The 22,568-nt window shown below is 37.5% G+C and overlaps 1 protein-coding gene across 2 annotated transcripts in view; it reads right to left on the bottom strand.

Annotated features, from left to right (window-relative positions):
* Positions 1–22,568, bottom strand: part of UBE2Q2 (ubiquitin conjugating enzyme E2 Q2) — a 62,540-nt gene that overhangs the window by 14,576 nt on the left and 25,396 nt on the right. For both annotated transcript variants that reach the window (XM_061394720.1, XM_061394719.1), the window contains 4 exons: positions 19,895–19,979; positions 18,473–18,533; positions 17,628–17,718; positions 7,513–7,571 (listed from right to left, as the gene is read on the bottom strand). In XM_061394720.1, coding sequence (XP_061250704.1) covers positions 7,513–7,571; positions 17,628–17,718; positions 18,473–18,533; positions 19,895–19,979 — 296 coding nt within the window. The remainder of the gene's footprint in view (positions 1–7,512; positions 7,572–17,627; positions 17,719–18,472; positions 18,534–19,894; positions 19,980–22,568) is intronic.

The following is a 22,568-nucleotide window of genomic DNA, read 5'->3' as shown; positions in this document are numbered from 1 at the left end:
TGATCACTGCAAAGAAATAGAGGAAAATAACAGAACGGGAACAACTATAAGATCTCTTCAAGAAAATGAGAGATACCAAGGGAACATTTCATGCACAGATAGGCACAATAAAGGATAGGACCAGAAGATATTAAGAAGAGGTAGCAAGAAAACATAGAAAAACTATACAAAAAAGATCTTCATGACCCAAATAACCATGATGGTGTGATCACTCACCTAGAGCCAGACATCCTGGAATCTGAAGTCCAGTGGGCCTTAGGAAGCATCACTATGAACAAAGCTACTGGAGGTGATGGAATTCCAGTTAAGCTATTTCAAATCCTAAAAGATGATACTGTGAAAGTGCTGCACTCAATATGCCAGCAAATTTGGAAAACTCAGCAGTGGCCACAGGACTGGAAAAGGTCAGTTTTCGTTCCAATTGTGAAGAAACGCAATGCCAAACAATGTTCAAACTACTGCACAATTGCACTCATCTCACACGCTAGCACAGTAATGCTCAAAATTCTCCAAGCCAGGCTTCAACAGTACATGAGCCCTGAACTTCCAGATGTTCAAGCTGGATTTAGAAAAGGCAGAAGAACCAGAGATCAAATTGCCAACATCTGCTGGATCATCGAAAAAGCAAGAGAGTTCCAGAAAAACATTTACTTCTTTATTGACTATGCCAACGCCTTTGACTGTCTGGATCACAACAAGCTGTCAAAAATACTTAAAAAAAAAACTTAAAAGAGATGGGAATATCATACCATTTTACCTGCCTCCTGAGAAATCTGTATGCACGTCAGGAAGCAACAGTTAGAACTGGACATGGAACAACAGGCTGGTTCCAAAGTGGGAAAGGAATATGTCAAGGCTATATATTGTCACCCCGCTTATTTAACTTACATGCAGAGTACATCATGCGAAATGCTGAGCTGGATGAAGCACAAGCTAAAATCAAGACTGCTGGGAGAAATATCAATAACCTCAGATATGCAGATGACACCACCCTTATGGCAGAAAGCGAAGAAGAATTAAAGAGCCTCTTGATGAATGTAAACAGGAGAGTGGAAAAGTTGGCTTAAAACTCAACATTCAAAAAATGAAGATCATGGCATCTGGTCTCATCACTTCATGGCAAATAGATGGGGAAACAATGGAAACAATGACAGACTTTATTTCCTTGGGCTCCAAAGTCACTGCAGATGGTGATTGCAGCCATGAAATTAAAAGACGCTTGCTCCTTGGAAGAAAAGCTACGACCAACCTAGACAGCATATTAAAAAGCAGAGACATTACTTTGCCAACAAAGGTCCATATAGTCAAAGCTACGGTTTTTCCAGTAGTCATGTATAGATGTGAGAGTTGGACTATAAAGAAAGCTGAGCGCCGAAGAATTGATGCTTTTGAACTGTGGTGTTGGAGAAGACTTGAGAATCCCTTCGACTGCAAGGAGATCAAACCAGTCCATCCTAAAGGATGGACTGAATATTAGAAGGACTAATATTGAATCAGTCCTGAATATTGGAAGGACTAATGCTGAAGCTGAAACTCCAATACTTTGGCCACCTGACATGAAGAACTGACTCATTTGAAAAGACTCTGATGCTGGGAAAGATTGAAGGCAGGAGGAGAAGGGGACGACAGAGGATGAGATGGTTGGATGGCATCACCGATTAGATGGACATGAGTTTGAGCAAGCTCTGGGAGTTGGTGATGGACAGGGAAGCCTGGCATGGGGCAGTCCATGGGGTCACAGAGTCAGACACGACTAAGTGACTGAACTGAACTGCTAAGTTACTATATTTTCTTATCTCGTTCATTCATTCACAAATATTTACTGCATATATAGTAATAGTATGTATGCATGCTAAAAACTGAAGCAGACACAAGAATATACAATGAAGACTTGTATGATAAGTATGACTTGTACAGTGATGACTTGCCTTCATGATGTTTGCAGTATAGTAAAGATTAGATGTTAAATGAACAATAAAGTAGTGGAGGGGGTCCCAAAGTTCTGTAAGGAGGAAAAACCAGAAGCCTTATTTTAAATTTGGTGGTCAGGAATAATATACCTACGAGTGACACACAAGCAGAGACTTGCAGGAATTGAAGTGTGGGTGGAAACAAGAGGACTGAAGAGGCAAGCAAGGGTAAAATGACAGACAGTGTATGGAATATGGTACGGACATCAACCTGCAGGAACAGCGGGAAGACATGGGATGTGTTTAAGCAGAGGAGCAACACAATCAGAACAAATTTGTAAAAGCTCACTCTAAAGAGCTTTATGAGTGAGGGGATAGAAGCAGGAGTCTGATCAGAAATTCTCTGAAGTGATCCAAGTGAGAACTGATGGTGGTAGCAACAAAACTGAAAACTATTGGATCTGAAAATCCTTTAAAGTAGAGAAACAAAGGAAAATGAGAAAAAGGTGAGATATAAACAATGACTCTAGATTCATTAAGTGAGATAAGGAAGACTGGGGAAGGGAGGCTGAAAAAAAGATGGGCTCAAGTTTTTGTCCTGAAGGCCTGTGTAAGAGACATTCAAGTAGAGGTGTCAATAAAGCAGAAGAATATTGGAAACACCAAAGACATAGGGATGTGCGATACAAGCCTAGGAGTCACTGGCACACAGAAATATTTTAAAAGCCATGGAGCTTTTTCAACAAATCAAACAACAGCAATTGGACTTTAGGTAAAAATCTATGATCTAAACCTCATACCTTATACAAAAATTAATTCAAAATGATTCACAGACGTATCTGTAAAATGTAAACTGTAAAACCTTGAGGAACAAAAATAGAAGAAAAATCTTTGGGATCTAGGACTAGGCAAAGAGTTCTTAGACTTGATACCAAAAGCATAATTTTACTTCAAAGCTAAAATATTTTGTTCTACAAAAGATTCTGTTAAGATAAAATTAAGCTAAATACTAGAAGAAACTAAAAAACCACACATCCAAAGGATTATTGTGTAGAATGCACCTTAAAAACTTTCAAAATTCAACGAAAGAACAATCCAATTAGAAAACTGGCAAAAGACATGAACAAGTATCTCTTGGAAGAGTACATAAAGTTGTCAAATAGGCACATGAAAGATGTTCAACACTGAGGAATATTCATTACAGAAGTGCAAGTTAAAACCACAATGAGACATCACTGCACAGCTAACAGAATGGTTAAAATAAAAACAAATGACATCATCAAGTGCTGGCGAGGATGTGGACAAAGTGGATCACTCACACATTCTAGACAGGAATGTAAAATGGTAAAGCCATTCTGGAAAATAGTGTGGTAGTTTCTTTTAAAACTCAATATGCAATGACTGTGTGTGCGTGCAATGTTGCTCGGTCGTGTCCGACTCTGGGTGACTCTATGAACTGTAGCCTGCCAGGTCCCTCTGTCCATGGGGTTCTATGACCTAGCAATTGCATTCCTAGACATGAATCCCAGACAAAGGACAATACATTCACATTCATTCACACCCATATACACACACACTGTATACAAGTATTCACAGCAGCTTTATTTGTAATACTCTTAACACTGAAATCAGTCTAGAGGTCCTTCAGTGGGTTTCTGGTTAAACAAACTGTGGTACATGACGCACCATGGAATACTACTTAGCAATAAAAAGGAACAAACTAGTCAGACACTTAGATGACTCTCCAGGGAATTATGAGTAAAAAAACAAAAAACCAGCTAATCCCCAAAGGTTACAATACAAAACTTTAAGATTTCATTTATGTAACTTTTTTTATAATGACAAAATATTAGGAATGCAGGACAGATGAGTGGTTACCAGGAGTTAAGGGATGAGGGGCACTAGAGGAAAATGGGTCTAGTTTCAGGGGCAACAAGAAGGATCCATGTGGTGTTGGAACTGTACAGTGTCTTGACTGCTGTGTTGCATACACACATCTACTCAATGTAAAATTCAATACACACACATGCATGCAAGCATGCCAAGCCACTTCAGCCATGTCCAACTCTTTGCAACCCCATGACCTGTAGCCTATCAGGCTCCTCTGTCCATGGGAATTCTCCAGACAAGAATACTGGAGTGGGTTGCCATGCCCTCCTCCAGGGGATCGTCCCGACCCAGGGATTGACCCCACATCTCCCGCATTGCAGGCCAATTCTTTACCATCTGAGCCACCAGGGATATATATGAGTTATACATAAAACTGGGAAAATCTGCATAAGCACTATATATTGCATCCCTGTCTCTGTATCACTGTTTCATAATTCTATACCACACAGCTTTGCAAAAATCGTACCACTAGGGAAACTGGGCAAAGGGGACAAAGTATCTCCAATAGTTCTTCCAACTGTGTGCAACTATACAATTAACTCAATGAAAAAAAAAATTTTTTTAACGCCAAGGAATGAAGGGAAAAGAAAAGACAACAGACCTAGTATCAAATTCTAAAGAACCCCAACAGGTAGAAGTTAAGTGAACAAGGAGCTCCCAGCAAAAAGAGATGAGAGGAGGCAATCAGAAACCAAGGGGAAAATGTTCTGGTGTTGCTGAGAAATCTAATAATCAGGTATGATAGAACCTGAACAGGTACTTCTGGATTTACCGAAGTCCCTATTGGAAATACCAGACTGGGAGGAACAGTAACAGCTAATGCCAAATTACATGGGGCTGAAAAGTGAACAGGAAGGAAATGAAGAGAGTTGGTTACATACACACTGCTTGTGGGAATGTAAATGGTGCAGCCACTTGGGAAAAGTGTGGCACTTCATAAAAAGTTAAAAAGGGTTATTACCAAAGGACCTAGTAACTCACATAGGTATATATGATACAGAAATGAAGATGTGCACACAGAAACCTGTCTGTGAAAGTTCATAGCATTATTCATAACAGCCAAAATGTGGAAACAAATGTCCATGGATAAATAAAATGGAATAAGCTACTGATATATGCTGCAACATGGATGAACCTTGAAAACTTTTAAGTGACAGAAGCCAGTCACAAAAGCCTGTACTTTGTTTGCTTCCTTAAATGAAAATGTCCAGAATACACAAATCCACAGAGATAAGAATTAGTAGTTGCTGGTGGGTGGAGGGATAGGAGAGAGGAATGAGAAGTGATTGCTAATGGGTACAGAGTTTCTTCTGGAAGGTGATGAAAGCATTTTTAAATTAATGGTAATGGTTACACAACTGAGTATACTATACCACTGAACTGTACACTTTAAAAGGGTGAGTTTTATCATGTGTGAATTGTATCACAATGAAGCTGTTATGTTTAAAATATTTTTGACAAGAAACAAATAAGGAAGTAGCTAGTAGATGTAGGATATAAAACACCTGGAACAAAAACTGTTCAATAATCTGTCCAGAGTCACAGTGTGTAATTAAGCATTAGCCTGAGTCAGAGATCGCGAACTGTTCTATCAGGCTTTACACTTTTTAGTTCTTCCCATGTCAGTCATAATTCTTACTTTTTACTTAATAGTTGACTGTGAAGATCAAGTCATATTGATTTTGCCTCAAATTACCCTCATCCTTCATTCATCTTTCCATTCCCATCACTACTGTAACAACTCAGGTTGTTATCACTTTATCTAAGACAGTGGCATCAGCTCTTAACTAGCCTTGCATTCTTCCAGACTTTGTGAATATAATTTGTCCTGTAGTATTTTCTACTGTCAACAGATTTACTTTCCAAGACATTCTTTTTACTTTTATTTCCCTATTTCTGAACCAGTTAAAGAAAAATAAATTAAATATCCATGGGTAATAGTTTGCTCACCAATCCATGTTTTTATATAATTACAAGCTATTGTCAATACAATTTCCTATAATTCTTCTATAGGAACTCTACCCCTCATGTGTTATAGCTCAAACTATTCTGGTAAACTGAATACACCATGCTCTTTCCTAAATGTGTGATTGTGTTTACTTTTCACCTATGTAGACAATTTTCCTTCAACCTCCATAAGTTGACCAAACCCCACCCAGTACTTCAAGACCTAGCTGAGATCCCACCTACTTGTCCAAGTCTTCCCGGATCACTATTGCCAGAAGCAATCTCCTTTTCCTTTAAGGTCAGAGAACTTAAGTCCATACTTAAAACCTGACAAATCAATTGAATACTTAATACTTCTAATGGTTTATTATTGCTGCCTTTTGGTATAATGGAAAAAACGTTTTATTAGAAGATATAAAGTTTATTTGGATAAGTCACAAACTGACTTATTATTCTAGTTATTTATTTGAATAATGGGAAAATAACCCCATTTGGTAAAAGTAATCAACGAAGACAAACTATATAGCAGATTTTAAAACTGAAAATGGCATGATTTATAATTTAATTATCTTCACAAGATGGTAAACTACAAAGACCATAAACTCAGGAATTTTCTCCACAACAGAATATGAAAAAAATCTATGCTAGTGAAGTTTACATCAGATTTCAAAATAATTTTACAAAAATATTTTTTATACATTTATCCTGAATTTGAAAAAAGTTTCCAAATATTTTCCTTAATCATTTATAGCCACCCATATTGTTTTAATCTAAATTAGACTATTACTATATAAAGCATAGAAATGATCAAAGGATTGGATATTTTTAGATTTTAATTACCATAATATGATTGTTTCACGGAGTGGACTTGATCAGCTGAGCATATCACAATTCTCAAACTATTTTAACTCCTGTTATTTCAAGGATCTACAGAACCTTCCACAACTAACCTAGGTACAAATTCTGATCTTTTCCCCATCATTCATATGACTTCTAATCACCAAAAAAAAAAACAAGTTTCAATAAAAAATGCCAGGCAATTACCATTTAATTCTACCAAACTGAGACCACCCCTTTAGAAAATCAATGACCAGCTCCATAGGCCTGTGAGATTTCCTGTGATTATTCCTCGCATAATGGGCATATGGGAATCACTCTCTAATCCTAACTTTCTCTAAACCCTCAATCACAACTTACATTTGAAAAACATTTGATTTTTTAAGGTGAAGTATATACACATAGGGTCATTTAAAAACCCCTATAAACATAATGAGTTATACCAGTGATGCTTAAATTATGGTTCCCAGCCTGGAACATCAGCTTCACCTGAAACTATCTTAGATATGGAAATTCTCAGGCCCCATGAGGAAGGCAATGGCACCCCACTCCAGTACTCTTGCCTGGAAACTCCCATGGACGGAGGAGCCTGGTGGGCTGCAGTCCATGGGGTTGCTAAGAGTCGGACACAACTGAGCGACTTCACTTTCACTTTTCCCTTTCATGCACTGGAGAAGGAAATGGCAACCCACTCCAGTGTTCTTGCCTGGAGAATCCCAGGGACAGGGGAGCCTGGTGGGCTGCCGTCTATGGTGTTGCACAGAGTCGGAAATGACTGAAGCAATTTAGCAGCAGCAGGCCCCATAACAAGTCCTATTGAATCACAAACTTTGAGTTAAAGTTTAGCATTCTAGGCCTCCTGGCATTTGACTAGCCCTCCAAATGATTCTGATGTATACTATCAAAGAAAATAATCACTTAAACTTACCCTCCTGAGAGAACAGGTAATACCACTCGAACAAATGGAGGATCAAATGGAAAGTTATCCTAAAAAACAAATAAGGAAGTTTAATTTTAAGAATATCCTTAATACTGTATTATTTAGAAGATTTTAAAATAATCTATAAAGAATGCATACATTTATTATCTAATGATGAATGAAAATCATAAACATAAAAATAGTCCCCCAAAATGAAATGAAAACCAAAGCAAATAAAAATGAAGATCAGGCCCAAACAGAACAGTATATTTGCAAAATTATGAAATACAGAAAGAGGTTCCCACTTCCAAGAGAACTATATAAAGGAACCATTCCAATAATGATGGACTAGGTAATTTGGATCAATCATCTGGCTATGAACTAGAAAAGGTAGACAAATGTATAACTACAGAGCTAAGATCAAGAAAAGGGAACCTCAGAGTGCAGTCTTTTTTTCCCTTTGGATTTTCTTTCAATTGGAGGAGAGGAAGATAAGAGGTTAAGAAGCTGAGAAGAACAAGACTCCTTACAAGTCGCTATAGCACACGTTAGCTTGGAACCCTGAAGGACAAATCACAAACTACACAGGTAGAGAACAAAGCCCATCTTTATATCATCTCACTGCCATTTGGGATTCAGGGATCCTCGGTTACAATGCCCAAGTACCTGATGGGCAGACATACATCTTCTATTTAGAGGACTAGCATCCAAGGCTTCAAAATAGCTCTCTAATCATTCATATATAACATCTATCACCAAAAATAACCAGTCATATGACACTTAAAGACAGCATTATCAGAAAATGACAGACACAACTACAGGGTGTCAAGATAAGCGTTATCCGACACAGATTTTAAAATAACTAAACTGAATATTTTGTATGCAGGTCAGGAAGCAACAGTTAGAACTGGACATGGAACAACAGACTGGTTCCAAATAGGAAAAGGAGTTTGTCAAGGCTGTATATTGTCACCCTGCTTATTTAACTTATACGCAGAGTACATCATGAGAAACGCTGGACTGGAAGAAACACAAGCTGGAGTCAAGATTGCCGGGAGAAATATCAATAACCTCAGATATGCAGATGACACCACCCTTATGGCAGAAAGTGAAGAGGAACTAAAAAGCCTCTTGAGGAAAGTGAAAGTGGAGAGTGAAAGAGTTGGCTTAAAGCTCAACATTCAGAAAACGAAGATCATGGCATCTGGTCCCATCACTTCATGGGAAATAGATGGGGAAACACTGGAAACAGTGTCAGACTTTATTTTTCTGGGCTCCAAAATCACTGCAGATGGTGACTGAAGCCATGAAATTAAAAGATGCTTACTCCTTGGAAGGAAAGTTATGACCAACCTAGATAGCATATTCAAAAGCAGAGACATTACTTTGCCAATAAAGGTTCGTCTAGTCAAGGCTATGGTTTTTCCTGTGGTCATTTTTGGATGTGAGAGTTGGACTGTGAAGAAGGCTGAGTGTCGAAGAATTGATGCTTTTGAACTGTGGTGTTGGAGAAGACTCTTGAGAGTCCCTTGGACTGCAAGATCCAACCAGTCCATTCTGAAGGAGATCAGCCCTGAGATTTCTTTGGAAGGAATGATGCTAAGGCTGAAACTCCAGTACTTTGGCCACCTCATGCGAAGAGTTGACTTATTGGAAAAGACTCTGATGCTGGGAGGGATCGGGGGTAGGAGGAGAAGGGGACGACAGAGGATGAGATAGCTGGATGGCATCACTGACTCGATGGATGTGAGTCTGGATGAACTTCAGGAGTCGGTGATGGACAGGGAGGCCTGATGTGCTGTGATTCATAGGGTCGCAAAGAGTTGGACACGACTGAGCGACTGAACTGAACTGAACTGAAGGTGAATATTCAATATCACAGTAATCCAAGTCTATGCCCCGACCAGTAATGCTGAAGAAGCTGAAGTTGAACGGTTCCATGAAGACCTACAAGACCTTTAAAAACTAACACCCAAAAAAGATGTCCGTGTCATTATAAGGGACTGGAATAAATAGGAAGTCAAGAAACACCTGGAGTAACAGGCAAATTTGGCCTTGGAGTAGAGAATGAAGCAGGGCAAAGGCTCACAGAGTTTTGCCAAGAGGATGCACTGATCATAAAAATCACCCTCTTCCAACAACACAAGAGAAGACTCTACACATGGACGTCACCAGATGGTCAACACTGAAATCAGACTGATTATATTCTTTGCAGCCAAAGATGGAGAAACTCTATACAGTGAGCAAAAACAAGACCGGGAGCTGACTGTGGCTCAGATCATGAACTCCTTATTGCCAAATTCAGACTTAAATTGAAGAAAGTGGGGAAAACCACTAGACCATTTAGGTATGACCTAAATCAAATCCCTTATGATTATACAGTAGATCTAAGATTTAAGGGACTAGATCTGATGGACAGAGTGCCTGATGAACTATGGATGGAGGTTCGTGACATTGTACAGGAAACAGGGATCAAGACCATCCCCAAGAAATGCAAAAAGCAAAATGGCTCTCTGAGGAGGCCATACAAATAGCTGAGAAAAGAAGAGAAGCGAAAAACAAAGGAGAAAAGGAAAGATATACCCTTTTGAATGCAGAGTTCCAAACAATAGCAAGGAGAGATAAGAAAGCCTTCCTCAGTGATCAGTGCAAAGAAATAGAGGAAAACAACAAATGGGAAAGACTAGAGATCTCTTCAAGAAAATTAGAGATACCAAGGGAAATTTTCACACAAAGATGGGCACAATAAAGGACAGAAATGGTATGGGCCTAACAGAAGCAGAAGATATTAAGAAGAGGTGGCAAGACTACACAGAAGAACTTGTACAAAAAAGATCTTCACTACCCAGATGATCATGATGGTGTGATCACTCACTAGAGCCAGACATTCTGGAATGTGAAGTCAAGTGGGCCTTAGGAAGCATCACTACAAACAAAGCTAGTGGAGGTGATGGAATTCCAGTTGAGCTATTTCAAATCCTGAAAGATGATGCTGTGAAAGTGCTACACTCAATATGCCAGCAAATATGGAAAACTCAGCAGTGACCACAGGACCGGAAAAGGTCAGTTTTCATTCCAATCCCAAAGAAAGGCAACACCAAAGAAAGTTCAAACTACCACAAAATTGCATTCATCGCACACGCTAGTAAAGTAATGCTCAAAATTCTCCAAGCCAGGCTTCAGTAATACGTGAACCGTGAACTTCCAGATGTTCAAGCTGGATTTAGAAAAGGCAGAGGAACCAGAGATCAAACTGCCAACATCCGCAGAATCACCGAAAAAGCAAATGAGTTCCAGAAGAACACCTACTCCTGCTTTATTGACTACACCAAAACCTTTGACCGTGTGGATCACAATAAACTGTAGAAAATTCTGAAAGAGATGGGAATACCAGACCACCTGACCTGCCTCTTGAGAAATCTGTATGAAGATCAGGAAGCAACAGTTAGAACTGGACATGGAACCACAGACTGGTTCCAAATAGGAAAAGGAGGAAGTCAAGGCTGTATATTGTCTCCGTGCTTATTTAATTTATATGCAGAGTACTTATATCATGAGAAGCGCTGGGCTGAATGAAACACAAGCTGGAATCAAGATTGCCGGGAGAAATATCAATAACCTCAGATATGCAGATGACACCACCCTCATGGCAGAAAGTGAAGAGGAACTAAAGAGCCTCAGGATGAAAGTGAAAAAGGAGAGTGAAAAAGTTGGATTAAAGCTCAACATTCAGAAAACGAAGATCATGGCATCCAGTCCCATCACTTCATGGCAAATAGATGGGGAAACAGTGGAAACAATGTCAGACTTTATTTTTTGGGGCTCCAAAATCATTGCAGATGGTGATTGCAGCCATGAAATTAAAAGACGCTTACTCCTTGGAAGGAAAGTTATGACCAACCTAGATAGCATATTCAAAAGCAGAGACATTACTTTGACAACAAAGGTCCGTCTAGTCAAAGCTATGGTTTTTCCAATGGTCACATATGGATATGAGAGGTGGACTATAAAGAAAGATGAGCACCAAAGAATTGATGCTTTTGAACTAGGGTATTGGGGAAGACTCTTGAGAGTCCCTTGGATTGCAAGGAGATCCAACCAGTCCATCCTAAAGGAGATCAGTCCTGAGTATTCACTGGAAGGACTGTTGTTGAAGCTGAAACTCCAATACTTTGGCCACCTGACATGAAGAACTGACTCATTGGAAAAGACCCTGATGCTGGGAAAGATTGAAGGCAGGAGGAAAAGGGGACAACAGAGGATGAGATGGTTGGATGGCATCACCGACTCAATGGACATGAGTTTGGGTGGACTCCAAGAGTTGGAGATGGACAGGGAGGCCTGGTGAGCTGCAGTCTATGGCGTTGCAAAGAGTGATGATTGGACATGACTGATCGACTGAACTGAACTGAAGCCAAATATGTGCAAGAAAAGACAAGCCTGAAAACCATGGCAGAAAACTAAAATTATAAAAATGAACTATATAGAAATTCTGAAGCTTAGAAATAAATAAATGAAATTAATAACTTGATGGATGAGTTTAACTACCCGTGGAGACCTGGAAAAGAAATTTAGTATACTGAAAAAATAAGTCAGAAAGCATCCCAAATGAAGCCAAGAGAGAGAAAAAAGTGGAAAATACAGATAATAAGCAAGATGTAGGAAAATGAATTGAAAAGGCTAATCATATATGTAGAGTTCTAGAAGAAGAGAGAATGGGATAGAAGTAATATTTGAAGAGATAATGTCTGAGAATTTTCTAAAAATGATTAAAGATTTCATAAGATTTACCCACTGTAAATACTTCAAGAGAAACAATGGAAGCTATAATAGAGGAATGACATCTTTGAGGTAATGAAAGAAAGGAATTTCCAACCTAAAAATCTATACCAAATGAAAATACTTTCCAAAAATGAAGTCCAAATAAAGATATTTTCCTATAAGCAGACCCACTCTAAAGGAAACAAAAATGGATATTCTTCAAGCAAGAGGAAGGTCCTAGATGGAAACATGGAGAATAAAGACCATGAAGAGAGCTAATACATATACAGGCCCAAAAGAATACTGATGAGTTATGTAATAGTGACATATAAGGGTTTAGATAAATATAGAACTAAAAGGAATGACAACAAGAGCACAGAGTACGTGTTCTAAGCTCTCTGTGTTGACAAGGAAGAAGGAAAACACTAACAAATATATATTACACTTTGACAAGCTAAGGATATGCGTTGTAATTGTAAGGTAGTAAAGAAGAGTTAAGGAATGATAAGCACCATGCTAATAGAGGTAGGGGAACTAGAGTAATTTCTTAAAAATCTGAACGAAGTGAGAAAAAAGAGATGGTTCAAGGACAAATAGAATGAGACACTAGATTGAAACCCAAATAGCAATAACAACATTAAACGTCAATAGATGATCGCTTTGGCAAAGATCAGGCTTGATAAACATATAAAGGCAAAATAAGAGAAAAGAATCTTAGTTAATTCTCAGGCTGCACAGTTCTTTCAAATTTTCAGTCCTGGAAACTGAGGTTTCCAGAACAAAACTTTTTCTCTCAGTGAACTTAAGCAAAGACTGTAGCTGAGGTAGCCTCAGAATGTCAGAGGTCTTGGCCTCTGACAAAGTGTCAGTGTCAGATGAGTCCAAAAAAGGTCCCGGCCACTACAACAGAGGAACAAAGTAACAGCATACTGCCTCCCACGAAGATGTGTCAGGAAGCCTAAGAGAAATTACCAATTTCTATGTTCAAATAAAAAAGAATTAGTCAACAACTAATGCCCCTTAAATCAAAAATCAATCTGCAGGTAAAGGAGCGAAACAAACATTTGTTTCATCCAGTTATTTCTAAGAACACGAAAATACAATGTTTACTTCTAAGAAACAGAAAAATAACAGTGCTTATTTCTAAGAATACAAACATACAGTGTTTAACTCCCTACCTCTACCCATCCTCCAGCAAGGCTCTGAGGAACATATAAACTATGAAAATTAAATCCTAATAGGAGAGGGAGATAAAAAACATACTTCTGATGGGTAAAACAGGTAATCTTAGCTATCTATTGTAAGGCAGAAAAAGAAGAAATCTATCCACACAAAACCAACTTAATGACAGTTATTATAATCTACTTCTGAATAAGTAGCTCACCTTTTTTCTACAATTTAATAAAGAAAGGCATAGATGCAAAGTTTGGTAAAGCACAACTTGATTTAATTTCCTATATTTTAGATTGTTCAATGTGTGATTCCATAGGAGTGACTACAAACCTCTCTCAATTGATTATGTGACAGTAAGGTTTCCCTTCACTTTAAGTAATGCCTCAGATTAACTACTCTATCAAAACTTAGGGATTCTATTCCACAAACTCTGTACCTTGGAACTCAGTAACCAAAATTTTACAGAAATAAGGTGTCGGGGTGGGGGAGGGTAGGTACAGGCACTGGGGGCAAGAGAAAAAGGTTTCTGTTAAAACAGATATATGAGAGGGAATTCCCAGGCAGTCCAGCAGTTAGGACTCCACACTTTCACTGCCAGGTTCAATCCCTGGTGGGGGAACTAAAATCCTGCGAGCCATGCCGTGTATCTAAAACAAAAACAAAAATATAGATATGCAAGTTACTGTAGTGTATTAACTCAGAAACTAAGAAGATCAGAGTTTATAGTGACCTCACACAGTTATCTGATTTCCAAATAAACTGTCTAGGCCTTCCAAGCTATTCTTAACGATGAGGAACATTCTATTTTTGAATGACTACATCATTGGATGGCTCTAAATAGTTACAAATCACTTCCTTATAGTGAGTTGAAAACCGTCACTTTACAGTCTGACTTACTAATTGCCATGCCTTGTGTTCATCAAAAACAAAATCAAACTAATACTTCTACATCCCCAGTCCTTCAAATAGTTGAAGACAAGCTATCACAAACCCCCATGTTCTCCTCTCCAAATCTACAATCCCACCATTTTAGGACATGGCATGGAATCTCTAATCCCGGCTGCTATTCTCTAGATGAACCCAGACTTGTCTAAACAAACTCTTTTTAAAGTACTACCTCAGAATTCAACTCTGTAATTCACACGTGGCCGGAAAAGCCAGACCACCACTTCCTAACCAAGCTGCTGACAAATCTAATACCCTCTGCCCCCTTTCGCCTTTCCAACCTAGTGTCACACTGTATCTCAAGTTTCATTTTCTTATTCTTCAGGACCCTCAAGGTGTCACTGTGGACATTCAAGGCCTTGAATACTATTCCTGCTCCTTCTGTGGATCCTTCTTTCTGAGTCATATCTGCTATTCTCCAAAATCTATGAATTGAGATACTTATAACTTGTCAACTGAGTTTAAGGTCCTCTTCACAAGGCCGGTTAGCTCAGGGCAATCTTAACCTTCCCAGGCCTCTTAAATACTTCAGCCCTAGCAAAGGCCCTTCTTTCTGGTATCAGAAACCATGGTCCAGAAACACAAATCCAACAGAATCTCAGCCATTTATTTACCTCCCAGATTGTCCTCCCTGAAGTTCTATCTAGAGCAAGAAAATATAGTGAAAACACTATCCACAGTCACAAGTCTCAAACAGTTTCCTGGTCAAGATTTCATATTCCTTTAAAGATATGTCTGAAAGGAGAATGTGGGAGGGGAGTGGCCCACATTGGGCTTCAAAGATATTGATACGGTTCTATTTCTTAAGCTTGGTATTGCGCATATGGTTTAATTATTTAGATTTCAAGTTAAAAATAATTTACATAGGGGAATTCCCTGGCAGTCCAGTGGTTAGGACTTCATGCTTTTACTGTCAAGGGCCAGAGTTTGATTCCTGGTCAGGGAAGAGGGAGCCCACAACCCACACAGTATGGCCAAAAATAAATAAAATAAAAATTTGCATTTTTAAAAAAGATACATTTCTAGGTTCTTTGCACCACATGAATCAGTAAATATATGCCAGATTCACTCTCTAGGAAAGGAACCCAGCCGATAGCCTCAATAATTTCTACAATAACAAAGCCATGGGAAAATAGTGACATTTGACATTTGGGTTATTTGAAGAAAGTTCAATCATAAATGAGGATATAAGCCCAAACAAGAATATACACACACAAACACTAAGTAAGCAGCTTTCAGAAAATTACTCCTTTCTACAAGTGTAAAAGTATCCTTTCATGTCTTTTCTTCCTTCAAAACATCTCATATTTATCTAATGGTAGTGAAAGTCACTCAGTCGTGTCCAACTCTTTGCAACCCTGTGGACTGTACAGTCCATGGAATTCTCCAGGCCAGAATACTGGAGTGGGTAGCCTTTCCCTCCTCCAGGAGATCTTCCCAACCCAGGGATCAGACCCAGGTGTCCCACACTGCAGGCAGATTCTTTACCAGCTGAGCCACCAGGGAAGCCCATATTCATCTACTTTCATCTATTCCTACCACTACCAATCTTCATTACTCTTCCGCCCAGATTAAAATCAATGCCCCCACCTTATATCCCAGAAGTCTACTCTATCTTATCCAAACCCTACTCTGATGCTGATGGCATACTAATTGTTTTTTAAAAATAAAGTAAAAAGCCTAATAGATCAGTCCTACCCCTGCCTAAAACCCCCTGCTAGCTTTTTAACTACATAAAGGTAAGCTCCGAGACTCTCCATCATGACCTCCAGAGCCCTACAGTTTTCATCACAGATTTCTCTCCAGGAAGACGACAGGTCCTTAAAGAACAGGGATTACACTTTAGATGCCTTACGTCCTCCAGCCTTCTATAGCAGGGGTCCCCAGCCTCCGAGATCTAATGCCTGGTGATCTGAGGTGGAGCTGATGTAATAATAATAGAATAACACAAAAAATGTAACACACTTAAATCATCCCCAAACCACCTCCAGACCCAGTCTGTGGCAAAACTGTCTTCCATGAAACCCATCCTGGTGCCAAAAAGTTGAGGACTGCTGTTCGTTCTATCACACTAAAATGCACTGAAGTCTAACTGAAATAGAAAAAAAATGTTTATCTGCAAGACAGCTGTTACACAATTTCTCAATTTCACAGAACAAGTCAAAAACCAGCTCCAAATAATTAAAACATAATCCCTTAGAAATGCTTCACAATGTTTTTAAACAAAGGCTTAAAACCACTACACTTATCCAGAGTCCATAGTAAATCAATACATTTTATCTAGATTTCATTGCCATTCTTCTTTAACTTTTGTTTTTTAGCAACTTGAAAAAAAAAAGTTGTTAAACACAACACATAAATTTAGAAAAGTATATAGGTATACTGTTACACATTAGCACGAAACTGTATCCACACAACCACCACCCTGGTCAAGAAAGAGACAATAGCCAGTATCCAAGAAGCCCCCAGATGTCCCTTTCAGCTCACAACTCCCTCCCTCTTACCTAGACGTACTTGCTATCTTAACTGTATGGTACTCGCATCTTCATTTCCAAGTATGAATCCATTAATGCTTCTCAGCCTTCTTTTCATTTCTGTCCCACTAACAAGCCTTTTTAGAGTATTTTTTTTCCTAATTCTTCCCTGTCCTGCTCCCTCATCAAATTTTAACACCTCAGACATAGTGTGTATGTATATACATACTATGGTCCCTTGAACGGCTACAGGCCATCTTAACATCTAAGCCTTTTCCACTCCAAGGACCAATTTTCACTGCACTGGGTGTGGGGTGGGGAGCGAGGAAGGAGAGAGACCTGCCTCCAATGAGAATGCATGCCCTAAACAATTTAGTTTTACCTATTTTTGAGCTCTATATAAACGAAACTGTACAAAACATGTTTCTGGATCTGCTTTCTGCTCAAACCGTGTTCAAGATTCATCTATCTTGTTGTACATAGCTCTATTCCATTTTATGAATACCACAGTTCTCAATTTTACTGGGAGACACTTAGGTTATTTTTATTTGAGCCTATTATAAACAATGCTGCTTTGAACATTCTTGTGTTTGTCTCCTGGCACATTTAAGTACTCATTTCTTGCAGATTGTGTATCTAGAAGGAGAATTCCTGGACCATAGGGTACAAGTATCTTCTACTTTGCCAAGTTATACCAAATAGTTTCCAAAGCAATTGTACAAATATATGTTGCATTAGAAGCATATGTAGTCCCCTTAAAATTTTTCTTACCTTAAAAGAGAAGTTAAGCAAAATATATTCTATGCCTTCTTTTTCTTTTAAAATCTGAAGATCACTGTGCAAAGGACTATCAGGATCCACCCTAAGAATTACAAAACAAAAAAACAGTTCAAACAAAAAGGTCAGATTTTTTTTCCTCACTAACTTTAAAAATGAACCATTCCAAAAGCTAAAAACAGAGCCCCTAGGGTAAGTTGCAAACAGAGAAAGTCTAAAGTTGTTCTATGGTCCCTAGAAAAACAAATTACTATAGTCTCCAATTCCTTGAGATTAAATGTCCAAAGAAGAGATCACAGTATTCTAAATCTCTTCTCTCAAATGGCATGCAAAGTTAGCAGTTATCCTAAAGGAAAGGGTCATATGTACACAGTCTTCTCAAGAACTCAAAAATTTAATCTGCTTCTCTCAAACTAAATTATTAGACAAAGGGTTCAATGAGAGAAATTTACCAAGGACAAGTGAAATCACTAACAAAACCTAAATTTGTCTACAACTGTTTATATAAAGATCTCCTCATTTCTTACTTCGAGTACACAATGGATACTAACTCATCAAGTTATTTATACACTTTTGTTTGTATAGTTCCTAATTGTCTCACTAACTCCATGAAACACTTTCTCCCACAGCTGGCCCTTCTTTTCCTCCTCCTGCTTTCTCATTACTTATTAAGCCCAAGAAACAGCTCATTTTAACAACCTAAGAACTACTTCTATACAAACAGGATCTAAAGTTCTAAGAAGAAGCCATAGTAAATAGGTACCAAATTAAGCAGGGAGGAAATCTCATTGTGATAGTCTACCATTAAAAAGAGTGGGTTAGCATAAAAAAGCACTTACTTCTGCAGTTTAACATGCCAGTCATATAAACTGTCATTTATGAGTTCCACTGAATAAATCCCTGTAATGATATAGGGCATGTTAGTTACTCTTTACTTGTAACTGTTGCACTTGATCTTATAACTATTGCTCTGTTGTAAATGTACACACTATATAGCCAACAAAATCAAGAAATTTTGCTATTAAAACATAACAGCTAAGTTGTAATGTAATAATTCTTGTGATGGAACAGAGTATCTTATGCCATAAATAGATAACTAAAGTCATCATGAAGAGGATTGTGGGGTTGAGAAACTGTTTACCATTCACTGCAAAAGGAAAAAAAAGATTATGCAAAATCACATGTACTTAAGACTTTTCCCCTATGCATATACAAACATTTCAATTAAAATGGAATCCCTCTAACATATAGTTTTATAATCTTTCAGGGGGCATTTTTTCCAGCTTAGTATATAGAAATTTATTGTCAATTTTTAAAATAATTCTACAGTATTTTACTTTATGGATAAGCCATGATTTAATTAAGCTCACCATATATCTGGTTATTAATTTAATTTTTTATTACTACAAAATAATGCCATAACAAACAAGTGATGATTTTCACTATAAATAGTATTCAAATATTAAACTTTATTAGGTTTCTACACACAAACTTTCAGACTTCTTATAAGAACTGTTAGGACACCAAAACTTGTAATAATCTCAGAAACAAGTCTGACTTATCTTGTTCTATAAAGGGGAGAGGCTGATTGTTTGTTTTTAAATAAGCTCTAATGATTTAGGTTTGATCACTCTGAAAAATTCTGAATGAATTATAATGCTACTTTTTTCAAAGAAAGTAAAGTTTGGCTCTTTATCTTATACAGTACTTTTAGACTCTCTGCAATAGTATGAGGGAATTTTATGTCAGTTATGGAGGTTCCACAATATTTAAGTCTTACTGGTTAAGAAAGAACTCTTAAGTCAAACTATAATTTAAAAAAAAAAAAAAAACCTATTTTAACTCTCTCTATAACAGTTGATTATGTTTATGAGTTTGTCGTTTCAAAAAAAGGAATAAAAAACATAAATTAACTTGGCAATAATTCTTTGTACAATAAAACATATTCATCTTATTTACTTTCTAAAGCAGATATTTCTTGTACCTTTCTACACCCAGAAGATTAAAATCCTATGAATCCCTATCAACAAGAAGACAAAAAATGTGTCCATAAAAACAATTTCTAAAAATCCAAACAATAAGTGAACTCATGCTATTTTATCCCCCACATCTTTTGGTTACTTAAATTTGCATTTTCATTTCACATTCCTAAAATAAAGTTAATAAACATTTCTGTTTCTGTCCAGTTATACTATGAGAAATTATATTATATCTGAAAACTTTAGGCATAAGGACAACAGCAGAGATCCAGAGATCCTTACCTGTTTTATAACTCTGTGATCTGTATATGTCCCTGAGCTCTTTCATAAGTCTATCTGAAGCTTGTACAGACCCGGACACTGCACCCTGAAATATAAAACTTGCTGTTTACCAGGATTTATTGATTCAAATAACTAAAGATTTAAGGTATCTGAACCTGAAATAAATGTTCACAATGAGACTGTAAAAATGGATCACCACTTAACACTTTAAGAAGTCAAAAAAATTAAATCAATATCATAAAGTTGCAACAGGAATACAAATTTGGAACAGGTCTGATTCATTTACTATTTGTCATCTGAAAAAAAAAAAAAAAAGACTAATTTATGTCCAGATCACCATGACCACTTCAATACCCTAGAACTAATAAGAGTCTATTTCAAATTCATCAATTTTTTTTTAATTTTTTTCTTTTTTGTGGTTTTACTGGGGTGGGAAGTTTCATGTTCACAGCAAAATTAAGAGAACAGTACAGAGATTTCCTATATAACTGCCCCTCACAATCAATAGTCACCCTCATTATCAAGCATCCTTCAGGGGCGTATTTCTTACAACTTATAAACCTACTTGGACACATCATTACACCATCTTATGGTTCACTTTCAGTGCTGTACATTCTACGGATCTGGACAAACGTATAATGACATGCATTCACACGTTACAGTAACATACAAAGTATTTTCATTGCCCAAAAAGTCCTCAGCGCTTCACCTATTAATCCCACCCCAGCCCCCACTCCCTGGCAACCACGGATCTTTTTACTGTCTACATAGTTTTGCCTTTTCCAGAATGCCATATAATTGAAACACAGTCTGCAACCTTTTCAGATCGGCTTCTTTCACCTGTAACATGAATTTAAGGTTCCTCCAGGCCTATGTCCTGTCTTGACAACTCATTACTTTTTTTCTATCAGGGATTAATATTCCATTGCCTGGATGTACTACAGTTTATTTGCTTTCCTACCAAAGATTATCTTGGTTGCTTCCAAGCTTTGGCAATTATGAACAAAGCTGCTATAAAAATCCATGTGCAGGTTTTTGTGTGGACATAACTTTTCAGTTTATTTGAGCAAATACCAAGGAGCTCAACTGCTGGATTGTATGGTAAGAATATGTTTAGTTTTTAAAGAATCTGCCAGACACTATTTTTCTATCAGCAATCAGAAAAGTTTCCTGTTGCTCCATATCCTCACCAGCCATTTGGTATTGTCAGTGCTCCAGATTTTGGCCGTTTTAATAGATGTGTAGGGGCTCCATGCATTTTTGAAAATACTAGAAGACCCTCAACATGATACATTAACTAAAGCAGTTTCCTTATAATCAAGAATATACTAATAATCTATAGTTTACATATTAAGAAATAGAGAAACATGTCCACATACATACAACTGGTTTCAGTACTTTTCAGTGTTCCAACTCCTCTGAAGATTAAAAGGCACCAGTATCTTATCTTAAGACTGAATATGAATAGAACTATTTATCATAAGAAAAACATTTAGAATGTCTTCTGAATTAAAAAAAAAAAGAAAACCTGACCTTGTAAAATTTTTTTTTTTTAATATAAATTTATTTACTTGGAGGCTAATTACTTTACAATATTGTATTGGTTTTGCCATACATCAACATGAATCCACCACAGGTATACACGTGCTCCCCATCCTGAACCCCCTCCCACCTTCCTCCCCATACCAGCCCTCTGGGTCATCCCAGTACACCAGCCCCGAGCAACCTGTATCATGCATCGAACCTGGACTGGCGATTCATTTCACATATGATATTATATATGTTTCAATGCCATTCTCCCAAATCATCCCACCCTCGCCTTCTCCCACAGAATCCAAAAGACTGTTCTATACATCTGTGTAAAATTTTAAATGCTACATCTTAAAAATTGCACTACACTTTAAGGTGAGGTAGAAAATCTGGCTACGTTACTTGATGAGTTAAAACCCCAGTTTCACATCTGTAGAGTAGGAAGAATATTTCACACAGTGGTTATGAAAATTAAATGCAAAGGTATATACAAAGTTTAAAGGATTTAGTGTATGTCATGTGATAGTATTCAATAATTTGTAGCTGTTTGACTATAACACACAAATTGGATGCAATCACAAGATATAGAAAGTAAGAGTAACTATCTTTAACTTGAATACCACGAGCTTTTATTTATTTTTTAATAATCACGGTAAAGACTTGGCTAAATTTCTTTGCCCTCTAAAGAAAGATCTGCCAGTTACATTAGTACAGTAAGTAAGACTGACGACATGAGAGTAATCTTCCTGTTTACAACACTTTTCATCTCCTTGCACAACAATTCACTCCCTGTGTTTGAGAATCTGTGCTCAGGACAAAAGAACTGGTTCTCAGATTTCATGGGGTTGATAAACAGCTTTAACAGAAAGGCAGTAGGTAAACAGTTAAGTGTTGAGATGGAGAGCTAGACTTTCATTTGATATTTCTCTACACTGAACATTTTATATACATCATTCTCATTTATTATTTACAGAAATCATCTAAACGGTACATAATGTCCACATTATAGAGTTGGGAAACTGAAGCCACACAGCTGTGTTTGTTACCATGCTGTTTCATATAAAAGATGTTAAGTCAAAAGAAAAAGTTACTTTTGGTTCTGTCATAGCAGAGCAAACCAGATACCAGCTTCGTGAAGAAGAGA

The sequence above is a fragment of the Bos javanicus genome, chromosome 21, assembly GCF_032452875.1.
Source record: "Bos javanicus breed banteng chromosome 21, ARS-OSU_banteng_1.0, whole genome shotgun sequence".
Classification (NCBI taxonomy): domain Eukaryota; kingdom Metazoa; phylum Chordata; class Mammalia; order Artiodactyla; family Bovidae; genus Bos; species Bos javanicus.
Note: the sequence above shows the minus strand (reverse complement) of the source record. Positions and strands in the feature narration are given on the sequence as shown.